General features: G+C 39.8%; 1 protein-coding gene across 2 annotated transcripts in view; it reads left to right on the top strand.

Annotated features, from left to right (window-relative positions):
• The window catches only part of EML1 (EMAP like 1), a 56,277-nt gene extending 43,593 nt beyond the window's left edge, over nucleotides 1–12,684 (top strand). For both annotated transcript variants that reach the window (XM_029087310.1, XM_029087311.1), the window contains 7 exons: nucleotides 2,191–2,258; nucleotides 3,815–3,903; nucleotides 4,436–4,533; nucleotides 4,653–4,740; nucleotides 4,929–5,024; nucleotides 10,729–10,859; nucleotides 11,146–12,684. In XM_029087310.1, coding sequence (XP_028943143.1) covers nucleotides 2,191–2,258; nucleotides 3,815–3,903; nucleotides 4,436–4,533; nucleotides 4,653–4,740; nucleotides 4,929–5,024; nucleotides 10,729–10,859; nucleotides 11,146–11,271 — 696 coding nt within the window. In that variant the 3' untranslated portion in view covers nucleotides 11,272–12,684. The remainder of the gene's footprint in view (nucleotides 1–2,190; nucleotides 2,259–3,814; nucleotides 3,904–4,435; nucleotides 4,534–4,652; nucleotides 4,741–4,928; nucleotides 5,025–10,728; nucleotides 10,860–11,145) is intronic.
• Nucleotides 12,685–22,560: the final 9,876 nt, after the last annotated feature.

Raw genomic sequence — 22,560 nt, 5'->3', positions numbered from 1 at the left:
CATGCAATTCAGAGTGACTTGAACAATGACACAACTGGAAACTTTTACACAGAACTTTCAGCATAGGGGGTTTTTGTAGATAATTTGATTGTTTAGAAATGGTGCATGACTGGTTTTGTGCAAGTCTTATTTATAAATATCCTGAAGTGGAGAGTAAAATAATTGGTAACATTTTTTATGCTTCCCTATTAAATTTCTTTTTTGTCAGAAAAAAAACTTCATATAATTCAATTCCAGGTATTAATGTGATCCTTTTCTCAATGTAAAGGTGTATGGTTTTGTATACTTGCATACACTTTCAAAAACACTGGGAGAATAAGGAGTTAGTACTTCTGATATATTTCTCATTACAGGAACAATATATACTGGGAAGGTCCTGTAGTCATGAAGAGAAGTGCAAAATTTGGCACTCTGCTCTCTTGCAGTCTAAAGAAAGGAGCATTTAGAAGTTTGGGTTGGTAGTGAAACATCATTAGTGGAGATGAGAACAATGTGGGGAACAGAAACAAAATCTATTAATCAGATAAGCTGCTGTCTCAGAAGTAAAGTTGCTTAAAAGTAATCATCGCCTGGGAAAAGGACATTGTTTGCACTGTTTTATTCTTTGTGTCCTCTGAAAAACAGAACTGGAGTTTGGCTAATTAGGACTTACAGTGAGCTTCAATTAATATTTAGCTGTGGTTTTGCAAATATAAGACACTCTCTAAGAAACTGTTGTTATTGAAACATTTAAGAAACTGCTTTATTTACCTTGATTCTATGGAAAAGTTTGATGGCAACAGCAGTAGGACTATTAAACTAGACTTAGATTAATTTATTTTCCCCTTCAAGTACAAACCACTTCATTAAGAACAGATTTCTATTATCAGTCTTGACAATAATCTCCTTATTAACCACTTGAAATGTCTGAGACTGTTTCATAAAAATCAGTGACTGATTATCTAGAGTAAATAAATCATTTCACATGAACCTGTTTTTGTCAGAAATCTATGTAAAGCTTTTTAATGTAGTTATGAGTGCAAATTACTGCTCAGATTAAATTCACTGTTTGAACCTCTGGTTTATTCAAGAGAGTATTTTAGAACTTACTGTGAAATTATACTTTAAAAAACTTTTCCTTTCTGGACTACTGTAGTGGTTTAGAACATGCATATAGAAGTCCTAGATCTCAAAAATTCTCTGAATTTTCTTTAGAGTTACTATCTTTGAAATTAGTCACCTGTTTAAATTAATGAGAACATCCCTTACACCTAACCTCTAGGGCTAGTAATTACAAATTGCTAAAAATGTGAGCAGGTTTACTAAAATGACTACAATGTGATGCTATTTTAGAATATAGAAAATGAAGGACATAAGCATTTCTGTTAGATAAGTTACTGGATTTTTTTTGCTTACATTTTAAAAATATTTTTGGAAGGTATCAGAAAAAGTAAGCTATTTATTTCGGGACTTTCTGCTATCACCTGAGGAGTTCTGGAGCTCATTCTTTCTAACTGAACAAGTATTAGAAAGAAAATGCTTACCTTATTTTTCAGGCATGTATTTAAATTGCAAGAAAAACACTGCAATTCTACCTATCTACATAATAATACATGATGCAAAGTAAAATGTTTTAAAATTGTATTTCAAAATAAGAAACCCAGATTATGTCCTTAATCTCCTACTAAGCTGCGAGTGGCAGGTGCTGAAAAAGGCTTTGGTGTGCGTAGAAGTTAAGGCTTTACCCCTCCATGCAAAGTGATACATACCTCTGTCGAATAAGGTACTTGCTTGTCCTTTAGACAGTAGGTAAACTGCAGCTTTGATACCTAATTCCTAGATCAGCTCTAATGTAATAAGTTATTTTTATCTCTTACTTGTTTGTGATTTGTTGAGAAGCTGCCTTTGACAATGTTATTGTTATTAAATCACTTGCCAAGTTATTTTTAGACAGTGAAGAAAAGAAAACGGTGGCCTTGTATAGAGGGGAAAAAAATCTGCTGGGTAATGTTTCAATCAGTTAAAAATGCTTTTTTACTCCTCAAGTTTGTATTTGAAAAAAAAAAAACCACAAAAAAACCCCAACAACAAAAAAACCCCCCAAAAAATCAACAAGAGAGGCCTGCTCTGTTCCTGAGGCAGTTAATTGAACTGTGTTTTTGTTATAACTTGGACTGGTAAAAAAGTGTGCTCCCTTCTGAAACATTTTAGGATCCAGCACAGTCTTCAGGTTTACATCCTTCAGCATCTGTTGTTGCAGTGGGAACACTGACTGGAAGGTAAGATGCACAGAGCTACACCTTGGGCACCAATAAAACTGCGTGATTTTTCCAGCTCATGTCCGAGTTCATGTTCTCGTTTTGCAGGTGTATGGATGACATATATTCATCCCCTATTGATTTCTGTTGAATTTCAGAGTGAAATTTATTTGTATTGCCTTAGTGCCTAGAAACCCTAGTCTTGGACCTGTGTTTGCTGAGTGTTGCATGAACACAGAACAAAGAGATGGTTTCTGCTCTGGGAGAGCAGCAATCTAAGATCAGTGCCAGGAGATGGATTCGGACAGGGTAGGAAGTCTAGGTTAGCAGTGAGGCGGTGTGTGGGAGGGGCTGTCCCCATATCAGTGACCTAAATGTTAAACCTTTCTGTCCATCATGGCAAAGGAGAGGCTAAAGGAGGGGTTTGAGATAATGAGTTACCTTTGCAGCTGCGTACAGAGATCTCTGAGGTGTGTCGGGCAACATAAATCACACAGAAGAAAGTTGCTCATTGGAAAATTTAGCAAGTCATTTATTATCTCTAATGCAGTGACAATGAGAGGCTTTAACAAAAACTTGGCAAATGTTCCACTGTGCTAGCCATAGTGTAAAAATACATATTAAGAGAGTTGTTCTGCCTGAAGAGTGTAAGGCATAAACAACAGACAAAACTGAGATGAAAGACACTATCTCCAATTTACAGGGCAGGTTGAGCCCTCGGTCACATAACGGGTCAAGGGCAGACCCTGGGTTTACCCTTGGCTGTCTGTCACAGCAGGAAGGAGTGCCTTCCCCGTAACTCCATCCTCTCCTTTAATGACACTTGAGGGCAGACTTCGCTGTTAGTATTGAAAACAGTTCCATTTAACTGAGAACATACAAAATGCTTATAGGTTATGAGCCAAGATTATTTTGGATTGTATATCAATCCTAAACAAAGGATTTACTTTATTTACTAAATTAACTTTATTTACAAAATAAAGTAAATCAAAAGGAGAAACTTCGAGAGGAATCTTTACTTTGTCTGTAATAATCTGATGCAAGTATTGAAATGCAAATTTTATCTTTGTCCTTTCTGTATGTTTCCACAAATTAAATTTGTGTTTATTAAAATTAATTAATTAAATTTAGTCTATTAAAAATAATAATGAATAAATAAAGCTAATCCTTGTATCAAAAGAGAATGGTCCTGATTCTTGTGTGTGTTTTCCTTTCCCCTAGGATTTAATAGAGGCATCAGTTTAAACATCAGCATAGCATAGAGGAGAGTCATTAAAGGAGAAGGGTCATTATATGTAATGCTTGCTTTATTCTAATGCATGATGCATAGTAAACCAGACTGAAATCTGAAGATTGATATCAGTGTCAACGCCTGATCATTTTTCTGGTTAAAAAACATGGGAAAGAAACTAGCCTTGTGTTGAAGTCAAAATAAACCAAACCAAGTAGCAGTTGCTGTTTTACTTTTGTTGGTGTAAAACTTATGCTATTTTGACAGAAGAAAACTTGGTCAAGATTACAGTAGATTTAAGTTCCTTATGGGATGATATATTGGCCTCTTTCTGTATTTACAACAGGTGGTTTGTGTTTGACACAGAAACAAAAGACTTGGTCACTGTACACACAGATGGAAATGAACAGCTGTCTGTAATGCGTTACTCACCAGGTTTGAGAGAGTTTATTTACTGGTTAAAAAAAAGTGTTTAATTTTTTTTATTAAATTTGGAGTGGGGTTTTGGGTTTATTTTTAATAATTCCCCACTTGCTATACTGAAGTTGAAAATAAATATGCCATGAAACATTGGCAACACTGAATGAGTGGTGTCTTCAGCTTAAGTTTTCTTTTCCCTCCCTCCTTCCCCTACATGTTCGGTATGGTTTCACTGGGAAGAAAAAAAACAAATATGACTTAACTGCGCAGGTTGTTTCAATCAGGTTAGCCCTAAATGGACTGTAGCTGCTTCCAGAAGTGTCCTGTGTTATTAATACTAATATTTACTCTGTAAACTTGCTGTTTTGTAATCTTGAAACATGCATCACTATGCAACTAAAAAAGAAAAAAATAGAATTTTCTTTTATGATTCTTCAGTATCAAGGCCTTTGAGAACAGTTCTTCTTGTCTATGACACATTAACTTTTTAAAATTAGCCTAAGTTCTTTCTTAAAGGAATAATTATGGTTCACTTCTGTGTTTATAGATGGAAACTTCTTGGCAATAGGTTCCCATGACAACTGTATTTATATATATGGCGTAAGTGAAAATGGAAGAAAGTACACTAGAATTGGCAAATGTTCGGTAAGTAACCTTTTTTAGTCCTGGTTCAATATTAACAACTGAAGTGTGTTTTGTGGCACTGTATTAATACTGTAACATTGAGAGATTCTGTTAGTCAGTTAATATTTTTTTCTTTGTAGGGTCATTCCAGCTTCATTACTCATCTGGATTGGTCGGTTAATTCACAATATCTCGTGTCTAATTCAGGAGACTATGAAATCTTATACTGTGAGTAAGAATTATATTTAGACCTTTTGTGCAAAGTTCAGGCAGTGTAATAGAGATTTAAAATTTAAATGAGACCACATAACTGCCAAGATAGACCATATGTTTTAATTCATCTGATGCAATCAAAAATCTATACAATTTGAGAATTAAAAATTTTATCATGTAGTTGGTTTTTTTTTCTTTTGTAGGGATCCCCTCTGCTTGTAAACAAGTTGTGAGTGTTGAAACAACTAGAGATATAGAATGGGCCACCTACACCTGTACTTTAGGATTCCATGTTTTTGGTAAGTATCTTTCCTCTTACAAGCTTTTACTGTTCTTGCTATTAACAAACACTTGGACTGCCAACTTTTTCTTAGGAAACATGACTATTCATATTTCAGGGAAAAATACAGAACTTCTGTTATGCCATTTTTATTACAATCTGTCCTCTTATTTCAGTCCAGAAAGACTCTGGTGTAACATTCTTGCTAGCTTCAAGTATAAATATTAAATTACAACATAAGTGGGAGACAAGGAAGAAATCACACACTGGCCCTTCTGTCACATTAGAACTGCTTCTCATAATTTTTAATTTAAACTACCAGTTCTATGGAATTATCATTTATTTAGGCAGCTACTGGGCCAAATCCCCTTACCAGAACCAGTTTCATTTACACTAGTTAATGTGCAAACACAAAACAGGTGACAGTCTCTGTCATTAAGTACTTATAATGTATTTTGATACAATATATAGCAATTAAATTAGATGAAAAGAATGCAAGAAGTAAAAAAAAAAAAAAAAGTAACAAAATCAGGATGGTTTGTTTCCATGGGACAGGAGCTGCTTTCCCCAGTGTACTCTGAAGCTTTGTACTCACTCCACAACACGTACAGAACTAGACAGATAATTTCAAAAGCTGAGTACGAGAAGCTTCAATTCTTGAGTCCTCAAGATAAAATAGGAAGCCATGTTAGAAGTTCAGGGCAGAGTCTGGTTTAGTATAAGCAGCAAGCAAGGAAGATTTTCACCCACGTATCAAGTAGAATAGATGCAGTGATGTGTTTGAAGGCAGCGAGAAAGGACATGTCTTTAGAGCCTAAAGATGGGATGGCAGTAGCAATAAGCTGGGAAGACACATTCAAATCTGGTATAATTTAACTGACAAGCAGTGCTTGGGTGTCACTGCAACATACATGTTTAGTAAAAGGAGGAAATCTTAGAAGACTGCGTGTTGATGTAATGTGTTTCTCATATGAGGGATGAAGGCCCTTATAGAACTATTAAGATATTCCTGGGGTTTGAGTATACCTGACACACAGTTACAGAGCTACAAAGTCTTTGCATTTAGCATCACAAATTCGGATATTGCAAGATTATAAATACTCTGGGTATTCCTTGCTTTATAACTTGGATTCGTGCAGATTATAGTGCTGTGAGAATATGGAGCTGCTCTTGGTGCATAGAGGGTCATAGCAGAGGGATGTCACACCTAAAAGGGATTTTTTCCCTTCTTGCAACAGCTTTTGTAGCCAGACTGGAACAAAATGGTCTACTGGGCCAATGGGGAACCTGTGGGAACTGCATATACATTTTAATACTTACGGTCCTCAATGCTGAACTGGTTTATTATAAGCTAAAGCAACAAGGATGAGGAAAAGTAGCTGCTAGTTTTAATAATTATCATAATTATCATTTTAGTAAGGTCACAGAGATTGTGTTGTTCATTGAAGGAATGGAATTTTAAAGTAAAAAGATATGACTTACTAAAAAAAGATATACAATGCACAAGGAGAGAACATGGTGCCATATGTACTGAGGATTCTTAGCTATACAGTTAGGTTCAAACTGTGAAGTTACAAAGATAATACGTAATAATTATAAATTAAAAAAAGATTAATTGTGGCAGGGTTATACTGTTGCCCATCCTTCCAGAAAGATCAAATTAATGGAATTTTTTTAATAGCTATCACAATCAGTCAAATCACAGGAATTGCTGAGGATGTGAGATTTTAACTATTCCAGTCTTTTGGGAAAGGAATTGCAGTACAGTGGCTAACCAGCAAGTTCTCAACATTCTTCTGATACAGGAAATAGGTAAGCACCTAGAGAGGAGTTTCTTCCAGATTTGGTTCTGGGTGGTCGGAAAGAACTTACTGAGAATATGAATGCATCTTATGGGGAAATGACTGTGGAATTAGAGAGGTGTGATCCTTTGTATAGGAAGGAAAAAGAGCAATGAAATGAAAATAACAGACTTTGGGGAGGCAAACTGCAGAATTTCAAGGCCCTGTTAGGGAAGATCTGAAATTGGAGAAAAGGCAAGATGTGGTAGTTCCTTAAATGGTATAAAGTGCACGGACTCTGCCAGCCCCGAGGAGAGATAGGAGTGGCAGCAAGACACAAATTTGGTTAAACTATTGTTGACCTCTCCTACAAGGAAGAGGAATGCAAAAAGTAGAAGCTGCTGGAGGACCAAGGAGACACATAAACAAAGCCTAAGCATAAATGCATATTTGTGACAAGTACGGGAATAACAGAAGGGCCAGTGACAATACTGGTCTGCTATGCTGAGAGAAGAGATGACACTGCTATGACTGAAGTCTTAAAAAACTCAACACTTTTTTTGCTTTTTAAATATGTCTTTTTTGGAAGACTTAACTACAGTCTGATGGCTAACCCAGTTAGTGCCAGCACTGAAAGGGTAAGACCTCTGCTTTCAGTAGGGAAGGAGTAGACTGGAAGGTAGTTAGAAGTCCAATATTTTTGAAGTATCTGAGTGTGATGAACCTTGTTGTATCTGTAAAAACAACTGATTAGCATAATCTCAAGACCATTAGTACTTATTTTCAGGACTTCATAGAGAACAGGCAAAGTACTGGAAAAATGGAGAAGAATTAATGTAATATCTGCAGAATCGTGTATTTACCTTCAGAGCCATATGGAGAGGATAAAGTGCAAAGTTAGTGGCTAGAAAAATAAATCGGAGAAGCTCATTAATTATAAATTGGAAACCAGATTGGTAATGTTGGAAGTCACTCTACTATCAAGTACATTGGCATATCAGAGCAGCCAGTATGAACAGTCTTCAGATGCTTGCTGAGGTTGCCCCACTGGACATAGAAGAATTAGTCACAGCATCAAGGATATGAGACTTCCAGTATATTGATTTTTCAGTAGCTACTGTCTGACTGAAACTAGAGATATTTTCTCACTCTAGTAGAAGCACATAAAAATCACAAGTAGTGTGCATAGCACTCAGAGATCAACATAACCAATGCAGGGGGGAAATGAAGATTGATCTGTTGAACACCTGTCTTCAAGCATGGGAACACATTAGTCAGCCTGGAAATGTTTAGAGATGATTCAACTGAAAATCAACAGCATAAAAAGAAGTGTGTTCAAGGGAGCATGTTTTAGTGATACAAACACATGTAAATGTAAAGGACCAAAGACTTTAAAACACTGATTGTAAGCTCTTGCAAGAGCCATGTGCTGCTGGATACACAACCAAGTCATCAGTTCATATCACATACCCATTTTTGGAAAAATTAGTATTTGAGGTGAAGGACAGGAATAGAAGAAATCTTAAGATGCTGTGTAAAGCCTGACAACATTGCAAGCAAAGCAGAGCTCAGACTAGTTAGTTTCAAAACTGACTAGAAGACTGTACACTGATATTATGTTTGTTTGAATATATTTATTAATAGCATGGATGATAAAACAGCATGTATAATTTGTAGGTGGCATGAAGCTGCAGGATTAGCAGGTTGTCTTGAGAAACGGAGGAATGGTATGAAAAAAGGAGGTAATTCAATAGAGACAAATAGGAAGTTACACCCTGGAAAAGCAGAACCCAGTTGTACAAATACGGAATGGAGGAGAGGAAGCAAGAGAGCAGATCTGCACAGAAAGATCAGATTTCTCTTGCATACAAACTAAACATGAATCAACAGCATTATGCTGTTGTAGGAAAGGCAGATGCATTAGTGGGAAGTATAATGAAAGGGATACCATGCAAAATGTGAAGTAATCATCCATTTATCAGTATCTGCTTCAGTCACAGCTGGAATAGCTGCTTCTGCTTTTCACACATTGGACCAGATAATGTGCTGACTAGCAAGAATAATTATCCATCTAAATATTGTTCTGGGAGAAGACATGTAATTGAATGAATTTTAGAGAAGAGGAGGAGAAGAAAAGCATGGCATCAATCTTCAAATGAGAGAAAGGAAATGGTCTCTTTCCATGTCTGTAGAGGATGGGAAAAAAATGAACTAATTTTTCAGCAAAGGGGATTCAGTTTACATACTTGGAAAAACTGAGAGTGAGGCACTGGATAAATTTTGAAAGAGCACAGAGTCTCAAAGAAAAACCTTGATACGATCCTTTCCCCATTTCAAAATGGCCATCTTGTTTCTTAAACCATTTCCTTTAGGGGTTATCTCCAGCTTGTCAAAGTGACCTGATGAGAAGACTCCTGCCTCTTTTCAGCTAGCATTTGGTGTTCATACAGCCTCCTTTTTGTCCAAGCAGTTATTTAAAACAGCTTTTCTGTGTCTCTTCTTTCTACGTGTTTATAATTCCATGATTTGAAATTATCACGTTTCTTCTTTGCACTTTCCTTTTCTTTAGGCCTCTTTTTTACTGTCCCTGAACTAGAAAAGAGGTGTTTCCACACACATCAGGAGAGTTAGGGGCAGTCCACAAGTCTGTGCTTTGTGTTTCATTTTATTTACAACAATTTGTAATTCCTTACAAAGACATGGAATCACTTCCTCTTAGAGCTTTGAAATTGCTGTGCAATGACACAAAGAGTGTTTTTGGGAAGAATTCCATGCGGATCGAAGGCTAGCTGTTTCCACAGCGCAGGGCAGATGCCCGCTTTGGCATTATCAGGAGCTCAAAGACGGGGAGCTGGAGTGTGCCTGCCCTTCCTGTAGGCATCTGCATCCTTCCAGGAGATGGGAGGGCAAGCAGGGGGGGTAGCAACTGTCTCATCCCAACCTATGATAACAATGAAGGAGGAGCATGCACTCGAATGGTGGACTTAGGGGGACACTGCAGAGGATGTGTGACATAGGGACAGCCATTGAAAATCACAGCACCAAGACAAGGTGGTTTTTTTGCCACATCATAATGGCAGAACACGCGTTACAGCTGACTATGTCAGTGGTCTCTGAAAGCGAGGTATCATTTGTGTTGAGTAGGGATTAGATGAAACCTGAGTGAGGAAAATAATAACCTCAGCCCCCACAGTACTGCATACAAAAAATTTCAATAACTGGTTGGATTTTACTACAGTTACCCTTTATTACAGACAAGTATTCAGATTTAAAGATGTAGTGCATAGATTTGGTCTTTGCATTCATGAGCCTCCAGTTTAATTTTAGAACACCACTTTGTGCAAGAACAGCAAGGAGTAGAGTACGTGAGGAAAGAGAATTACTTGCAGTAAAACAAAACCGTTTTAAAGAACTATATTAGGTTATTTCTTTTTTATGGATCTATTAATAACTAAATAACATTTTAAACTATAGAATTTTTTGTTTCCTAGGTTTTAGACTTTAGTAAGATGAAGAAAGTATGTTGAATCATAAATAGGTAGTTTTTTTAGCCTACAGCAGTATGAAGAAAGTGTGTTAGCTCATACATTAGCAGAAAGGAAAGTAAAAGCAGTAACTGTTATTTTTCTATGTAACCATATGAAAATTCTTTTAGGCTCAGACACATGACCGTAATTCAGCAGAATTCTTTTTTTCAGAGTTAAAAGCACTTTGCTGACTAGAGGAAATAAAGTATTTGTTTATGTGCTTGATTTCCTATTAGGATCTGGTCTTTTGCTGGTACTGAAGTACGCCCACTGACTCAGCTGCAGTTATTTTTATAGTTTTGCCTTTTTTCTTTGTTTTTAAACAAGCAATCCTTTATTAATATTTTAACAAAAACTTAAGCTGTCACTTTTATTTCCCTTATAAAAACCTTTAATTAGTCCCTCTATGTTTCAGGTGTATGGCCTGAAGGTTCAGATGGAACAGATATCAATGCTGTCTGTCGATCGCATGGGAGAAAACTGCTATCAACGGGGGATGATTTTGGCAAAGTACATCTCTTCTCATATCCATGTTCACAGTTTAGGGTAAGGTATTTCCAAAAAATTTACTTTTGTACAAATTTACTTGCACAAATCCTTTAAATGTTGTTTTCCTGTGTACAAAAAAAAAAAAGAAAAAAAAAGGAATATGTATATGCCTAAGAGATTTACTTTAAGGTTGATTGAGACCACAGTTAAATTTAAAATTTAATTTAATATGAAAATACTTTGAGAATTATGTGATGCCTTGGTTTCATTGTCTTATGAATGTTATGTTACAATGATATGTTTTTATGACAGTTTATATTCTCACTAATATGGTGTTTTCTAGGCTCCAAGCCATGTGTACGGTGGACATAGTAGTCATGTAACTAACGTAGAGTTTCTCTGTGAAGACACCCATCTCATCTCCACAGGCGGAAAAGATACAAGTATTATGCAGTGGCGAGTCATTTAAAGGAAACATCAGTGTGAATCACAATTGAGTCGACCATGCACAGAACTTATGGTATAAACTGTATATTTAAAACTTAGCAGTATGTTTGCAGTTTAGCCTGGTCACTGTGATTTTTGTTTAAAAAATTCTTACAAACCTCAGGAAAATGAAACCCTGTGCTGGTTACCTTACTCAGTCTAGTGATTTTTTTTTTTCATTGTGTCACACCTTAAGAATGATCGTTTTCTCTTCTGTTGTACAATATACAATGCAGTACAAGTTTAATATAAGAAATGTGGCTTGACAGTGGTATCAGCGGAATGTGACTATCTTAAATGTTTTCTATAAACACTGCTAAAATGGTCACAAAAATGCCTTTCAAAGACTGTATATATGTGCTTATTTGTTTCACTATCTACACTTTGTACTGTATATCTACTTATCTAGAAAAATCTATTACAATGTTGAGGTACCGAATTGTTTCTGATAGAGGATGATGAATAGGTACAAAAAGTATAAACCGAGATGTAAGATGCAAAAATTAGTGGTTTAGACCTGAAAATGTGAATGCTGGTAGATTTGCATTCTCTTGGGAACAGCACACCTTGGGTATCACCCGTGAGGAGTTTTGTTCCCTCTCAAGTGAATCAGCAGGTTATGCCCCAGTTGACCTGAATATCTCTGCAGGGTTTACAGAAGTCTGTGCGGTTCAGGTATTCCATATGAGTTTAAATTAAAATCTTTTTACTTGTATATGAACAATTTCTTTTTGAAAGCAAAACAAAAAAGCTTGGCCACATCCCCATTACTGGTTGATATATTTAACTAATATGTATATTAATCAGCATGATGCTATATTGTACATGTATAAGATTTTAGCAGGTCATAACAAATGGTAAGGCAATCTAGCTTTACTTTTTTATGCTTATGGATATTGTATATTTGTATTTTAAGACCAAGTAGACCAAGTCTAAAGATATCTTTTTAAGTGTACCATAAATCTGCAGAGGGTAAAGGAAGTCCTGGAAGCCTACATGAGATATTAATGTGTAACTTCTGGCCCCTGTGTTTTGTGCATGGATGGATATTTATAGTATGAAATAAGATTGTGTTTTGCAATGAAGTAATAGTGGAGGTGGTATAAAATGGTTAAGAAGGCCTTATCAATGTTGATTGTGACACAGATTGAAATGTATTGTTTACTTTGAGGAATGTATCTGAAGAATTTTAAAAGAGAGGAGTTCTAAGCGGACTCAAAAAAAGGTAATATTAAAATTTTGCTTGTAATGGACAGTAAATGTTAATTCTCTGAACTCTAAAGCACTGGTTGTTTAGAGTGATTTAAATGAAATGGAATCAATAAACTTTGAAACTTTTTTATTACATCTCCAACCTCCTACACTGAAAGTGCAGGACACCAATAAACATGTATTAAAGTGAATTTTCAATGTATTCTTCCTCTTTATTAAAATATCTTTGTTTCAACATTAAATACTTATAGAAAAGACAGGCTTTTACTTAACACATTTGTGATTTCTCAATTAGAGCTGCATTTGAAAATATCTGGGATTAAAATCTAGATTTTTGGGGTACATATTTTCATGCATAAATATGACCCTGGGGATGTGATCCCTACTGCACACCTAGAGATTGAAACTCCAGCCTCATGGCAGGGATGAAGGACACGTGGCATACTTTCACCTACAAACTGCCTTGGTTCTGCCCCCATGGTACCCATGGCTTATTTCTGAGCACTCACGGGTGGAGGAGTGCACAGGGTTATGCTCTTGGCAAGAGCTCCTGACCATTTCTCTGTGTTAGGAACTTGTCCTCAGGCAACACTTTTGAAGGCCAGGGTTTCGGGGTCATTTTAAGCTGACGTTACCTAGCACTGTCATGGAAGGAAGAGGTGTTGCCCCCAGCTGCTTATTCCCATCCCCTGCAGCACAGGAGTCATTGTGGCCATAGGGAGAACCCAGCTGGGAGATGGACCCGGGTTAAAGTAAATTCAGGAAAAAAAAATAGGCCAAGCAAGCAAACAACAACTACTACAAAACTTGAACCCCTTTTCCTCAGTTTCCTCATCTGATTTAGCTGTGCAGCTGTAGGAGTTCTCGTACTGAGCCTGTACAGAGGAAGGAGCAATGTGAGAATAAATGCACAGAGGAGCACTGCAACTACTTCTTTTGATAGTGATGTCAAGCTCTCTTTTTGAAGTGTGTGAAACTAAGGCATAATATCCCAACCCTTTCTAGGGATAATCCAATCCTAAGAGTTCGTAATATGCAAGTGACAGGTTCTCATCTTGTCTGGATACTTGGCTGATTATGCCACGTTACCTTCTGTTTATTAATTTATGTACTTTTTTGCTTTTGCAGATAGTGTGCTTTCAGGTTTTCTGCTTTCAGAATTGTAGGTGATTTGTCATTACTTGCAACAGAGAAAACAGGAGCTGCAAATTGGGTTAGCTCATTCCCTTTTCATCCTTCTCCCACGGTGCTACTCTTGGGATGTAATAATGTATTTGTGATCCCCTTCTTCATTTTAAACTATTATCCCTTACAAGAAATAGATGAGGAATCCTGCAAGTTCATCCCTAGGGTTACTGATCAAAGGGGATTTTCAACAATCCCATCCCTTCTGTGCCTCTGCTGCTTCTCTATTTCTAACTTCTGCTGTTCAATGTGTCTTTGTTCCTCTGTGAAAATCTGATAAACGTATTAGCTGAACTGGAAAATGGTGGGTAACGTCTTGAGCCAAATATCCATTTGATGATTGTTAAAGTGATTCTTATAATTTTATCCAGGAAATTCTATACAATTTCACCATTGTTATATATAATCTTCAGCTCTCCCTGCTTCCACCCTTGTTCCTTGGTTCTTGCATTTATTTATTTTCTCAGGAATGTCCCCTTTAAAAGAAAAAATTTAAAAAGAATAGAAAAGAAGAGTTTATTCCTGAACTTTGCCTATCTCATTCACTGGGCAGTACCTGGAACTCTTACACCTGATTCCTTCACTGTGTCTGCAGCCGTTGCCTTTTCCTGCCCTTCCCTGTAGCATCAGGCCAGCTCTCAGTCCATGGCTGGAGATACGGACGGGCTTCTGCTTCTTATCCTGCTTCTTCCCTCCCCTGATCTTCCCTGCAGCAGGTGTAGCATTACTCAAAGAAGAGACTCATCTCCTCACATCTCTTGTGTGTTGTGGTTATCTGCCAAGTGTTCAGCTATTCCCTTTCAATTTTCTTTGGTTTCAATTCCTGATTCTTGCTTTTCTTCCCTTCATTTCTAACATTGCCCTTCTGTGACTTCAGCTTCCAGGACCACATCCTACCTTGGCTCTTACCAGCACATTTTGCTGCCCTTAACTGCTTATAAAACCAGTGCCCTTGACTACTTCTCTCATCGTTGTGGGGCCGAGTTCCTGGTTTCTTACTGTATCTGTATCCATGCTGCTTTTTTGACTTGAACTTACCACTATCAATGACTGCATCTGGTGTTAGCCCCTTCCTCCCTGTCCTCCCGCCTGCCTTGTACGAGTGTACGGAGGCGATCAACACGGGCTCGCTGTTTCTTGATTGTCCGTTTGTCTGTGGGCAGCCCTGTAATGTATATCACATACTTAGATTTTGAAATATTTTTAGGGTAGGGATTTTTTTTCTCTATTATTGTATGGCGTCTAGCAATGGGATTTTGTGATCCTACGCTCACTACAACAGTATGCCTGTCATATTTGTCCAAAATTATGACAATGTATATTCAGGTAACATATTCAAGGCTATTAACTACTGAAGCTGGTAATATCTATTCTCTAAGGCTTAAATTATTCAGAAAACTATACATATGCTTTCAAAAGACTTCTTCCTCCCTTCCCTATATGCTTATAAAACAAACATAGACTCAATCTGGTTCTTAGGATTATCACCCATTTTCAAGTAGAGGCTTCACATGATTTTGTTTACTTCTCCTGCTTGTTTCCATAAATTTATTTTACTCCTAAAGGACACATTTGTATTATATCAAAACTACAGCCCACAACTGAATAGTATATATATTATTTGGATAACTACCTGAAAAACTATTATTACATAGATACTTGTGGTAGTGCTTGGCTTTGATGGGTTGTTGAAACCTGACGGGTATTAACAATTTCCAGCGGATGAGCTCTACAAAAACCAGTCACTGTATTAAAACAAAACAAAAAAAAAAAGTGAAGAAAGGGGATAAATTTAAAATAAATAGTTTTTAAATGCTATCAAATTACAAAAACCCCACAATTTCAAACTATTAAAAACATCCTCTCACAAAGCAAATCATTTTTGTAAAATGGATTTTTTACTATTCTAATTAAGACAAGGTCATATTTCCTATGTGAAATGTTTGGATGAAATTTGTTCTACAAAAGAATTAATATCTTAATATCTTCTAATGAAGATATTATTTCCCTTCAAAATTACTCGTGTAACGAGAGCTTGCAAGGGCAAACAGACCCTTTTTTGCAAGGGTTGGCAGTTTTAATTTCTTCAGGTTCTGCTCAGAGAAGCCTGTTGTGTTTTCTCCTCCATCCCTGCAACTAGGGCTGGTGACAGATCACTCGATTGCAGCCTCAAAAATCCTACAGATGGCAGGGAAAATGTCACTTTAATTACTAGTTAAAAGAACAGACTTACGAGAAGCCTAAACAGAAATCTTTTTTTCCCATTGCTGGCCGGGATTCAGAGCTGCGCTGGAGCGGTCTGATCACTGCCACGCTGCTCTGCCTGCAGCGGGCTGCCCTTCCCAAGAGATGCCCCAAGCCAGAGCATCTCCTAGTCCAAAAGATGGGAGATGAGGAACCGAGTCCTGAGGAGAAGGACTGGGTCACACCCACATCTGTCTGCTCCTGGATGGAGGCTGCTGGCTGCCGGATGAGGGAGTACATTAGCGGTTCACCCTCTTTCTGGGAGAGATTGATGTTTCTCCTTAGTCATGCACTTCAATTTCATTTTTCTTAATGGAACAACTTTGGCCCCTGAATTCATTAAATAATTATAGAAGACTAAGTGATAATTTACATGGAGGTACTATGACAGTTCAGCCCAAGCTGCCATCTAGCACTAGGTTTGGTAGACCTTATTTCTGTCAGTGGTGGCACTGATGGGCTCACCTGTAAAAGCCACTTGGGGGACCTTTGTCAGTCAGGGTGATTCACAGTGTTGTGGGTTCCCCTTGGTCCCCTGCGAAACGTGGAAGTGAAAAAAGGTGCCTCCTTTCACAGAGCATCTACGTTGTTACTGTCACCAGACTCTGTAGGCACTTCTTTGAACCTTGCATTTTGTCTGTCTTTTTATGAAAGTTTGAGGTCTTGGACTCCATGAAAAATGGTTCTTCCCCACCAGCTCCACAGTCCCAACTTAGCAGATGTTTGTTTTTACCTTCTTTTGGCTATCTACAAAGTACATTAATTTAGACATTTCCATTCATTTGTAGTGGACATATCTGCACCTAAAAGGCTGCCCTTTTGGGTCTAGTCTGAGGTGCTGACATTATAACCATGAGAAAAGTGACCTGGATCTCCATGCAAGTGGAAGGGTTTTTAGTAGGAGCTTTTAAGAGATGAACATTTTTAAAATCTGGCCTGCGGAATTACCTAGAATAAACATGTAGCCAGAGGGAAAAAAATTCAGCTGCTCTGTGGATTCTGGCTATCAGTGCTACATGAGCTGCGTTTGCTCCAGATTCCAGGTTGTAGGCTAAAAAAATCTCCTTCGGGCTGTTCAGTCATTATGGTTAGAAAGAAACATTTAAAAACGCTAGGCGAGTTCTGCAGCCATGTTAGATTATCGTGATTTGTCATCGCCTTGCATTGCCCTCGAACCGCAGAGACATGCTGAAGAGGGAACTGTCTGCTCGAGGCAGCCTGAAGAGAACGCCTCTCTCTACAAAATCAATTGCCTTGGCTCTTCATTCTGGATTCAGTTTCTCATTAAGATAAATGTCAACATTTTAGGGCTCCTTCCTTCCTGCCCAGCTTCTCCTTTTCAGCAGCTTTCACTGACATCACAATTCCAAATTTATGACATCAACATGTAACCACAGGGGAAGTTATTATGCCAGAGGTTCAAGTGTTTTGGCCTCCTTACAGCACCTAAAAAGAGCAGAAGCTGAGCTCTGAGAGTCTCTGTCTATGGCTTGAACAGTTGGAGAGCAAGCTGACAGGAGGCTCAGTTTAAGTGAAAAGCCCTCTGGCATTTCCCGTATGCACAGCTCCTGTTCAGCAGAAAATCTGGCCACACGCAGTTGAGCAGCCCGGAGAGTCCTGACTATCTCCAACTTCATGAGCACAGCATCACCTCTGTGCTGAGATCTTTCAGACTAGTTGTGGGTGAGAACGCTGCTGGTTTTGTTACCCCATCATGGAAAGCCTGGCCTCTTTCGAAAAATCTCAAGCCCAAACAATCTTGACCTTCCAAGAGCGAGACCAAGGGGATTTTAATAATGATCAAACAAACAAAATGAAGCAGCTCCTTGCCTGGCTCAGTACAGCCTTTTGTGGGAGAGACAGCAAAGATACAGACTGTCCTCTGAGGGCACTGCGTTATCCCCTGATGTGGAATATGCCATGTCAAAGCACAGGCTTTGGAAATGCTCTTATGGGGTTAAACCATAAGCTGAGGCAGGATTTCTTCAAAGAAGCCAAAGTTATTTGTTAAAAGGAAAACTGGAATTGTGTGTTTATATTTCCTATTGCTGCCCTTCTGCCCTCACCCTAGCGTGGAAACGCAGCTCTGGGGATGCTGCCAGCAAGGCTGGACCACTGGTACCTCTGAGTGCCACAGGAAAGTGCGTGGGCTTTGCAAACACCCTGGCTGGTTTGGCTTTTGCACGCGGCACGCCTACGCGTGTGCAGTTTGCTGGTGTCTTTTCCTTAAGTTGCATGTAAAAGTTGTTAAGGAAAAATGACCTTGAACAGAGAAGACCAAAGCAGATGCCCAGGGCCAGCCTGCAAAGCAGAGCTTCTCCCAGCTGCCTGGGAGGCTGCAGCTTCGTGCTCCAGCCTTCCGGGCGATTGCAAACCCTGCTCTCCTGAGGCACAACGGGAAAAATAAACGTGCCAGTGGGCTCCTCCCTTTCCGAGAGAAGGTGCTGACTGTTCGCCACCACCATCCTGGGAGTGCATTTGGACCCTTCCTTTCCTTGGAAGGTTCCTTATCTTCACTTGGTAAATAGTGAACCCCTTATATATAATATAGCTATAATATATCTATTAGTGGTGCATATAGTGTATATATATATACACACACTTATATATGATATAATAAGTATAATAATACATAGAATTGAGGTATATCAATGATGTATTTTTTCCTACTTTTCCTATACCATTCCCCCTTCCTGTCTCTTTCTCTTCTTCATTTTTTCCTCTCCTTATTTTTGCCCTTTTAATCTAATTTCCTTTTCTCTCTTTTTCTTGTTAAAAAAATTCCAAACCTCTGTATTTCCTTCATTTTTCTCTAGTCTCCATTCTCTTATTTGCTTTAGCTCCTGCCACACTCTTCTGACACTTGATCCTTTGTTCCAGCCTCTCGTTCTTTCCTTCTCCTCTCACCCAAGACTGGATAAAGTGTTGCTAAAGAAATACAGGTTTTTGGGACTCTCCGGTTGCAGCCCCGCTGCAGCTCCTTTCTCTCGATCTCAGTGCAGCATGGACCAGGCTGGCTGCCCGTGCGGGTGGTGGGTGCTGTGCTCTCCTTCACCATCAGTGCCTCACCTTGGCTGTCTTGGGCTGCGTAACAAATCAGAGATGAACCTGATTGGTAACCTTTGCCAAAGGGTGCCAAAAATCGCAGGGAAAGTCTAAGCAGCCAAGCACATGGGCATGGTGATGGGTGAAAACCAAACAGCCAGGACTGAACCTCTCTGAGTTTTGGGAATCTGGATCTCACTTTGTGCCTGAATTTGGTAATCACGTTCTCTCTGCCTCAGTGAGGTGTCCGTGAAATTGTACAACTGGAACCCAACTTCAGCTTCGGCAAAGTTAGGGGTCATGATGACATCTGAGGAACAATTGTTTAGAAATAAATGTGTATGTGTATTACTGGACATAGTGTAATGAATGGGTATAATTAAATCTGCTTAAGGGTGACTTTCACAAGGCTAGATCCTCCATGCTGAGGAAAAGCCTTCCAAAGAAAAGTGTGTAAAACAAGCTATTGTGGACATTTGTTTTCTTTGAAAAGAGCTAGGTATTTTTGTGGACAAGCCCAAAGGAAAGCCTGAGAGTTCCAAGAGAAAGCTCTGAGCTGGACAAATTCAGTGGTGACAAAAATCACCATGAGACTCTTGCTGCACTGGGCCTGTAGCTCTGGATGTGGCATTAGCTCACTGAGAAAAACAACTGGATGACCTTGAGCTCCTGATATGAGGATATTTACAGAGGATGTTGCCCAGGCTGTGTGACTATTTAAGGAGGGCATCCTTCTCCTCCTAACGTGAAATCTCTCAAGTGACAAAAAGAGCAGGGCTGTGGGCAGTCCGCAGGACCAGGAGGGGTCAGATCCATCAGGGTTTGCCATGCAAGGGGTCTCAGCCAGGAGAGACGTGACCCTCAGGACAGCAGTTTTCTTGTGCAGCTCTTTGCTGGGCCATGCAGGAGGATTTGCAATTAGGGATTGCTGTGAGGGGGAGCAGGAAGGCCAATGAGGCCAGCAGGATGGAGACACAGCCTGGTTGGTCAAGATTTCCCCCTGGGCAAAGAGCAGGGAATCGCCAAGACTACAGTCTGAGATTATAAATGTGTTCGTACAAATGAACACCTTTAAGTCTCTTAGAAGACATACAGTCCTGATAGCACTATGGTATAAGGTTTGTCCCAGCAAAACAATGATTACATGGTTCAGTCACATCTTCCAGTCAGCACAGTGATCTGGTGGACACTAGAACCCAGGAATGTTGATGAAGAAGCCTCATGGATTCTTGATACAACAAAGATTTCTAACACTGCTCTCCTGTTTCTGTGCTGCTAGTAGCCAGCAAGATTGGCATCTGTAACAGGACATACTATTTCTTCTTTTCTCTCTTACTTCTTTATATAAGAATAGATAAAACGGCCAGTACAATTGACCAGTAACCTCACATACTCTGCATTTCTGCATCAGTTCTCAAACCACCTCAGGGACAATTAAGCAGCCCAGCCCTTTGCAAGCAAGGGTAGACATTGCACAGGTTTATAGCCAGGGAGGTGTTGCAACTTGCCCACAGCCGGTACCTCTTCTCAGGAGGAAGAGCAGGAACAGAGCAGCACGTGGTGGAAATGGTCCCGCACCCTACCTGGTTGTTGGCAGTCCCAGCTGGGCAGCTGCCGGGGGCTGGATGTGTCAGTGCTGGGGCATGCCCTGCCTGTCGTTTCAGCCCTTTGTAAAGACTCATGAGTCTCTGCAACATCAGGTGCCCCTTTATGCTGTGCCATATACATATCCAGATAAAAGGTTTTGCAGAAGACGTTTTTGCTTACTCTAGTTTTATATCTTAACCATGGCACGATTTACATACATTTCTTTGTGTATTTGATTTGTGCCCCTTATAAACCTATCTTAAGGACATTACATTTTATAAAAAACAGGTTATCAGTGAGCTCACATATTGATTTGCTACTTTAATCGTGTTTTAAGTTCTAGTACAATTACCATGAAACTTTCTAGTTTAATAAGCATCCTCTTTGCCTTATGCTGTCTCCCATATGTTGCATGTGCTGGTCAGTGACCCACACTCTAAAGGATTAGACAGATCACATTAGTAACAAAATAGGTTTTATTTTTGCTTGTTATTTCTTCATAAGCTTGCTACATTCAGCAACCCCATCACAAATTACGTGAATGAGTTTCTCCAAGCCACTGTCACTCGGGAGAGACTGCATATCAGATCTATGGTCTGACACAGTTGTTTCTTTACACAAAAACATATACTGTGCCTTCTAGGAAATGTAGGATAATTGCTTATAAGAAAGGACTATAAGCTTTGGTTTCAGACAAATGAGGAGGCCCCTTAGTAATAGGGGGAGCTGCTTCTTTAGGAGAGACCTTGTCTGTCTGTCTATGGACTTGATTTTTGCAACATTTACTCTAGTGGCTAGAGTGGCTAGCATTTAGTCTAGGCTACTATTACAGTAAAAATAGGTGTTGTATTGGCTTGAATATATGGAAACCTTAACTTTTCAGAGAAATGGAAATGAAAATGCAAGTATTTATATTAAAAATGCCCCCCACTGCTTCACTCTGTACCTCCTGCACAGGCTGTGCCATGCCCAGTTGCCTCCAGCACTGTCCCGCACTCTGCTTGCTCTGCACCATGGGGACATTCCCCTGGGACGTGGCACAGCTGTACGTGCTGCCCTGCTGCCCACCTTCCCCAGCCCCACTCGCTGCACCTTCCTAAAACTGCCTCTGCACACAGGGAGAGGGGCCACAGCTCCCTCGCCCCGTGCAGATGGAGGTGGGTCTCAGGGAGTGATCGGAGTGGTGTTAATTGGGACATGGACATGCAGAAGGAGGGAGAGGGCCAGAAATTATTTCTGTTCCAGACACAGTGTTAGCCTGGAAACCCACTGCTGGCTGTGGGGTTATCTGATTACGTGGTTGTTGGGGGTTTTTGGTGTCCAAATTGGAAAGAGATCTGTGGAAGGTGGACCCACAGACTGTCAGTTTGAAGAGCCTTTACTCTTCAGAAGTGCCCATCAGGTTATGGGGACCTGTGTATGAAACACCTGAGAAACAACTGCGGTATTTGGTCCCTCAGTGAGACAGATCCGTGAGGATACACAAGTGATAGTGCTTTCAACAGCATCTTTTTCTAGGGGGTGGTGCATGGGAGGAGGCGAAGAGATGTGGAGTGGGGCAGGGGAAGCTCCAGGCTCCAGACCCGCCAAGAAGCTGGTCGTACTGGTGGAGATCATCACCAGGTGCTTCGGGCTGCACAGGGAGCTGGCAGGAGGGGGCTGGAAGGGGGAGAGCAGCGGGCCAGGAACGGGACCGGGATGCGGAGTGGGGAGGAGCTGGACGGGGGGAAGCGGCAGGGCTGGGAGGAAGGCCGGGGCACCGCGGGTGGGTGGAGGGGGCTGACAGCAGAGAGAGCTCGCAGGGAAACCCACCCGGGGCAAGTGGGAAGGGTGAAGGAGCAGAAAGCACAACTTCCCTGCAGTATTAGCTGGAAACACCATTTCTGCCCTTGCTTCCAACCACAAAAGCACCGATTCCTAACGCTGGTGCACCGGACCCGCACGGCACTTCGCAGAGGAGCGGTCTGCACCGCGGCGCTGCCCCTGCTGCGCCAGGGAA

The sequence above is a fragment of the Antrostomus carolinensis genome, unplaced genomic scaffold (genome assembly GCF_000700745.2).
Source record: "Antrostomus carolinensis isolate BGI_N321 unplaced genomic scaffold, ASM70074v2 scaffold17701, whole genome shotgun sequence".
NCBI lineage: Eukaryota > Metazoa > Chordata > Aves > Caprimulgiformes > Caprimulgidae > Antrostomus > Antrostomus carolinensis.
The sequence above is the reverse complement of the archived record's forward strand: the minus strand, read 5'-3'. Positions and strand labels throughout refer to the sequence as shown.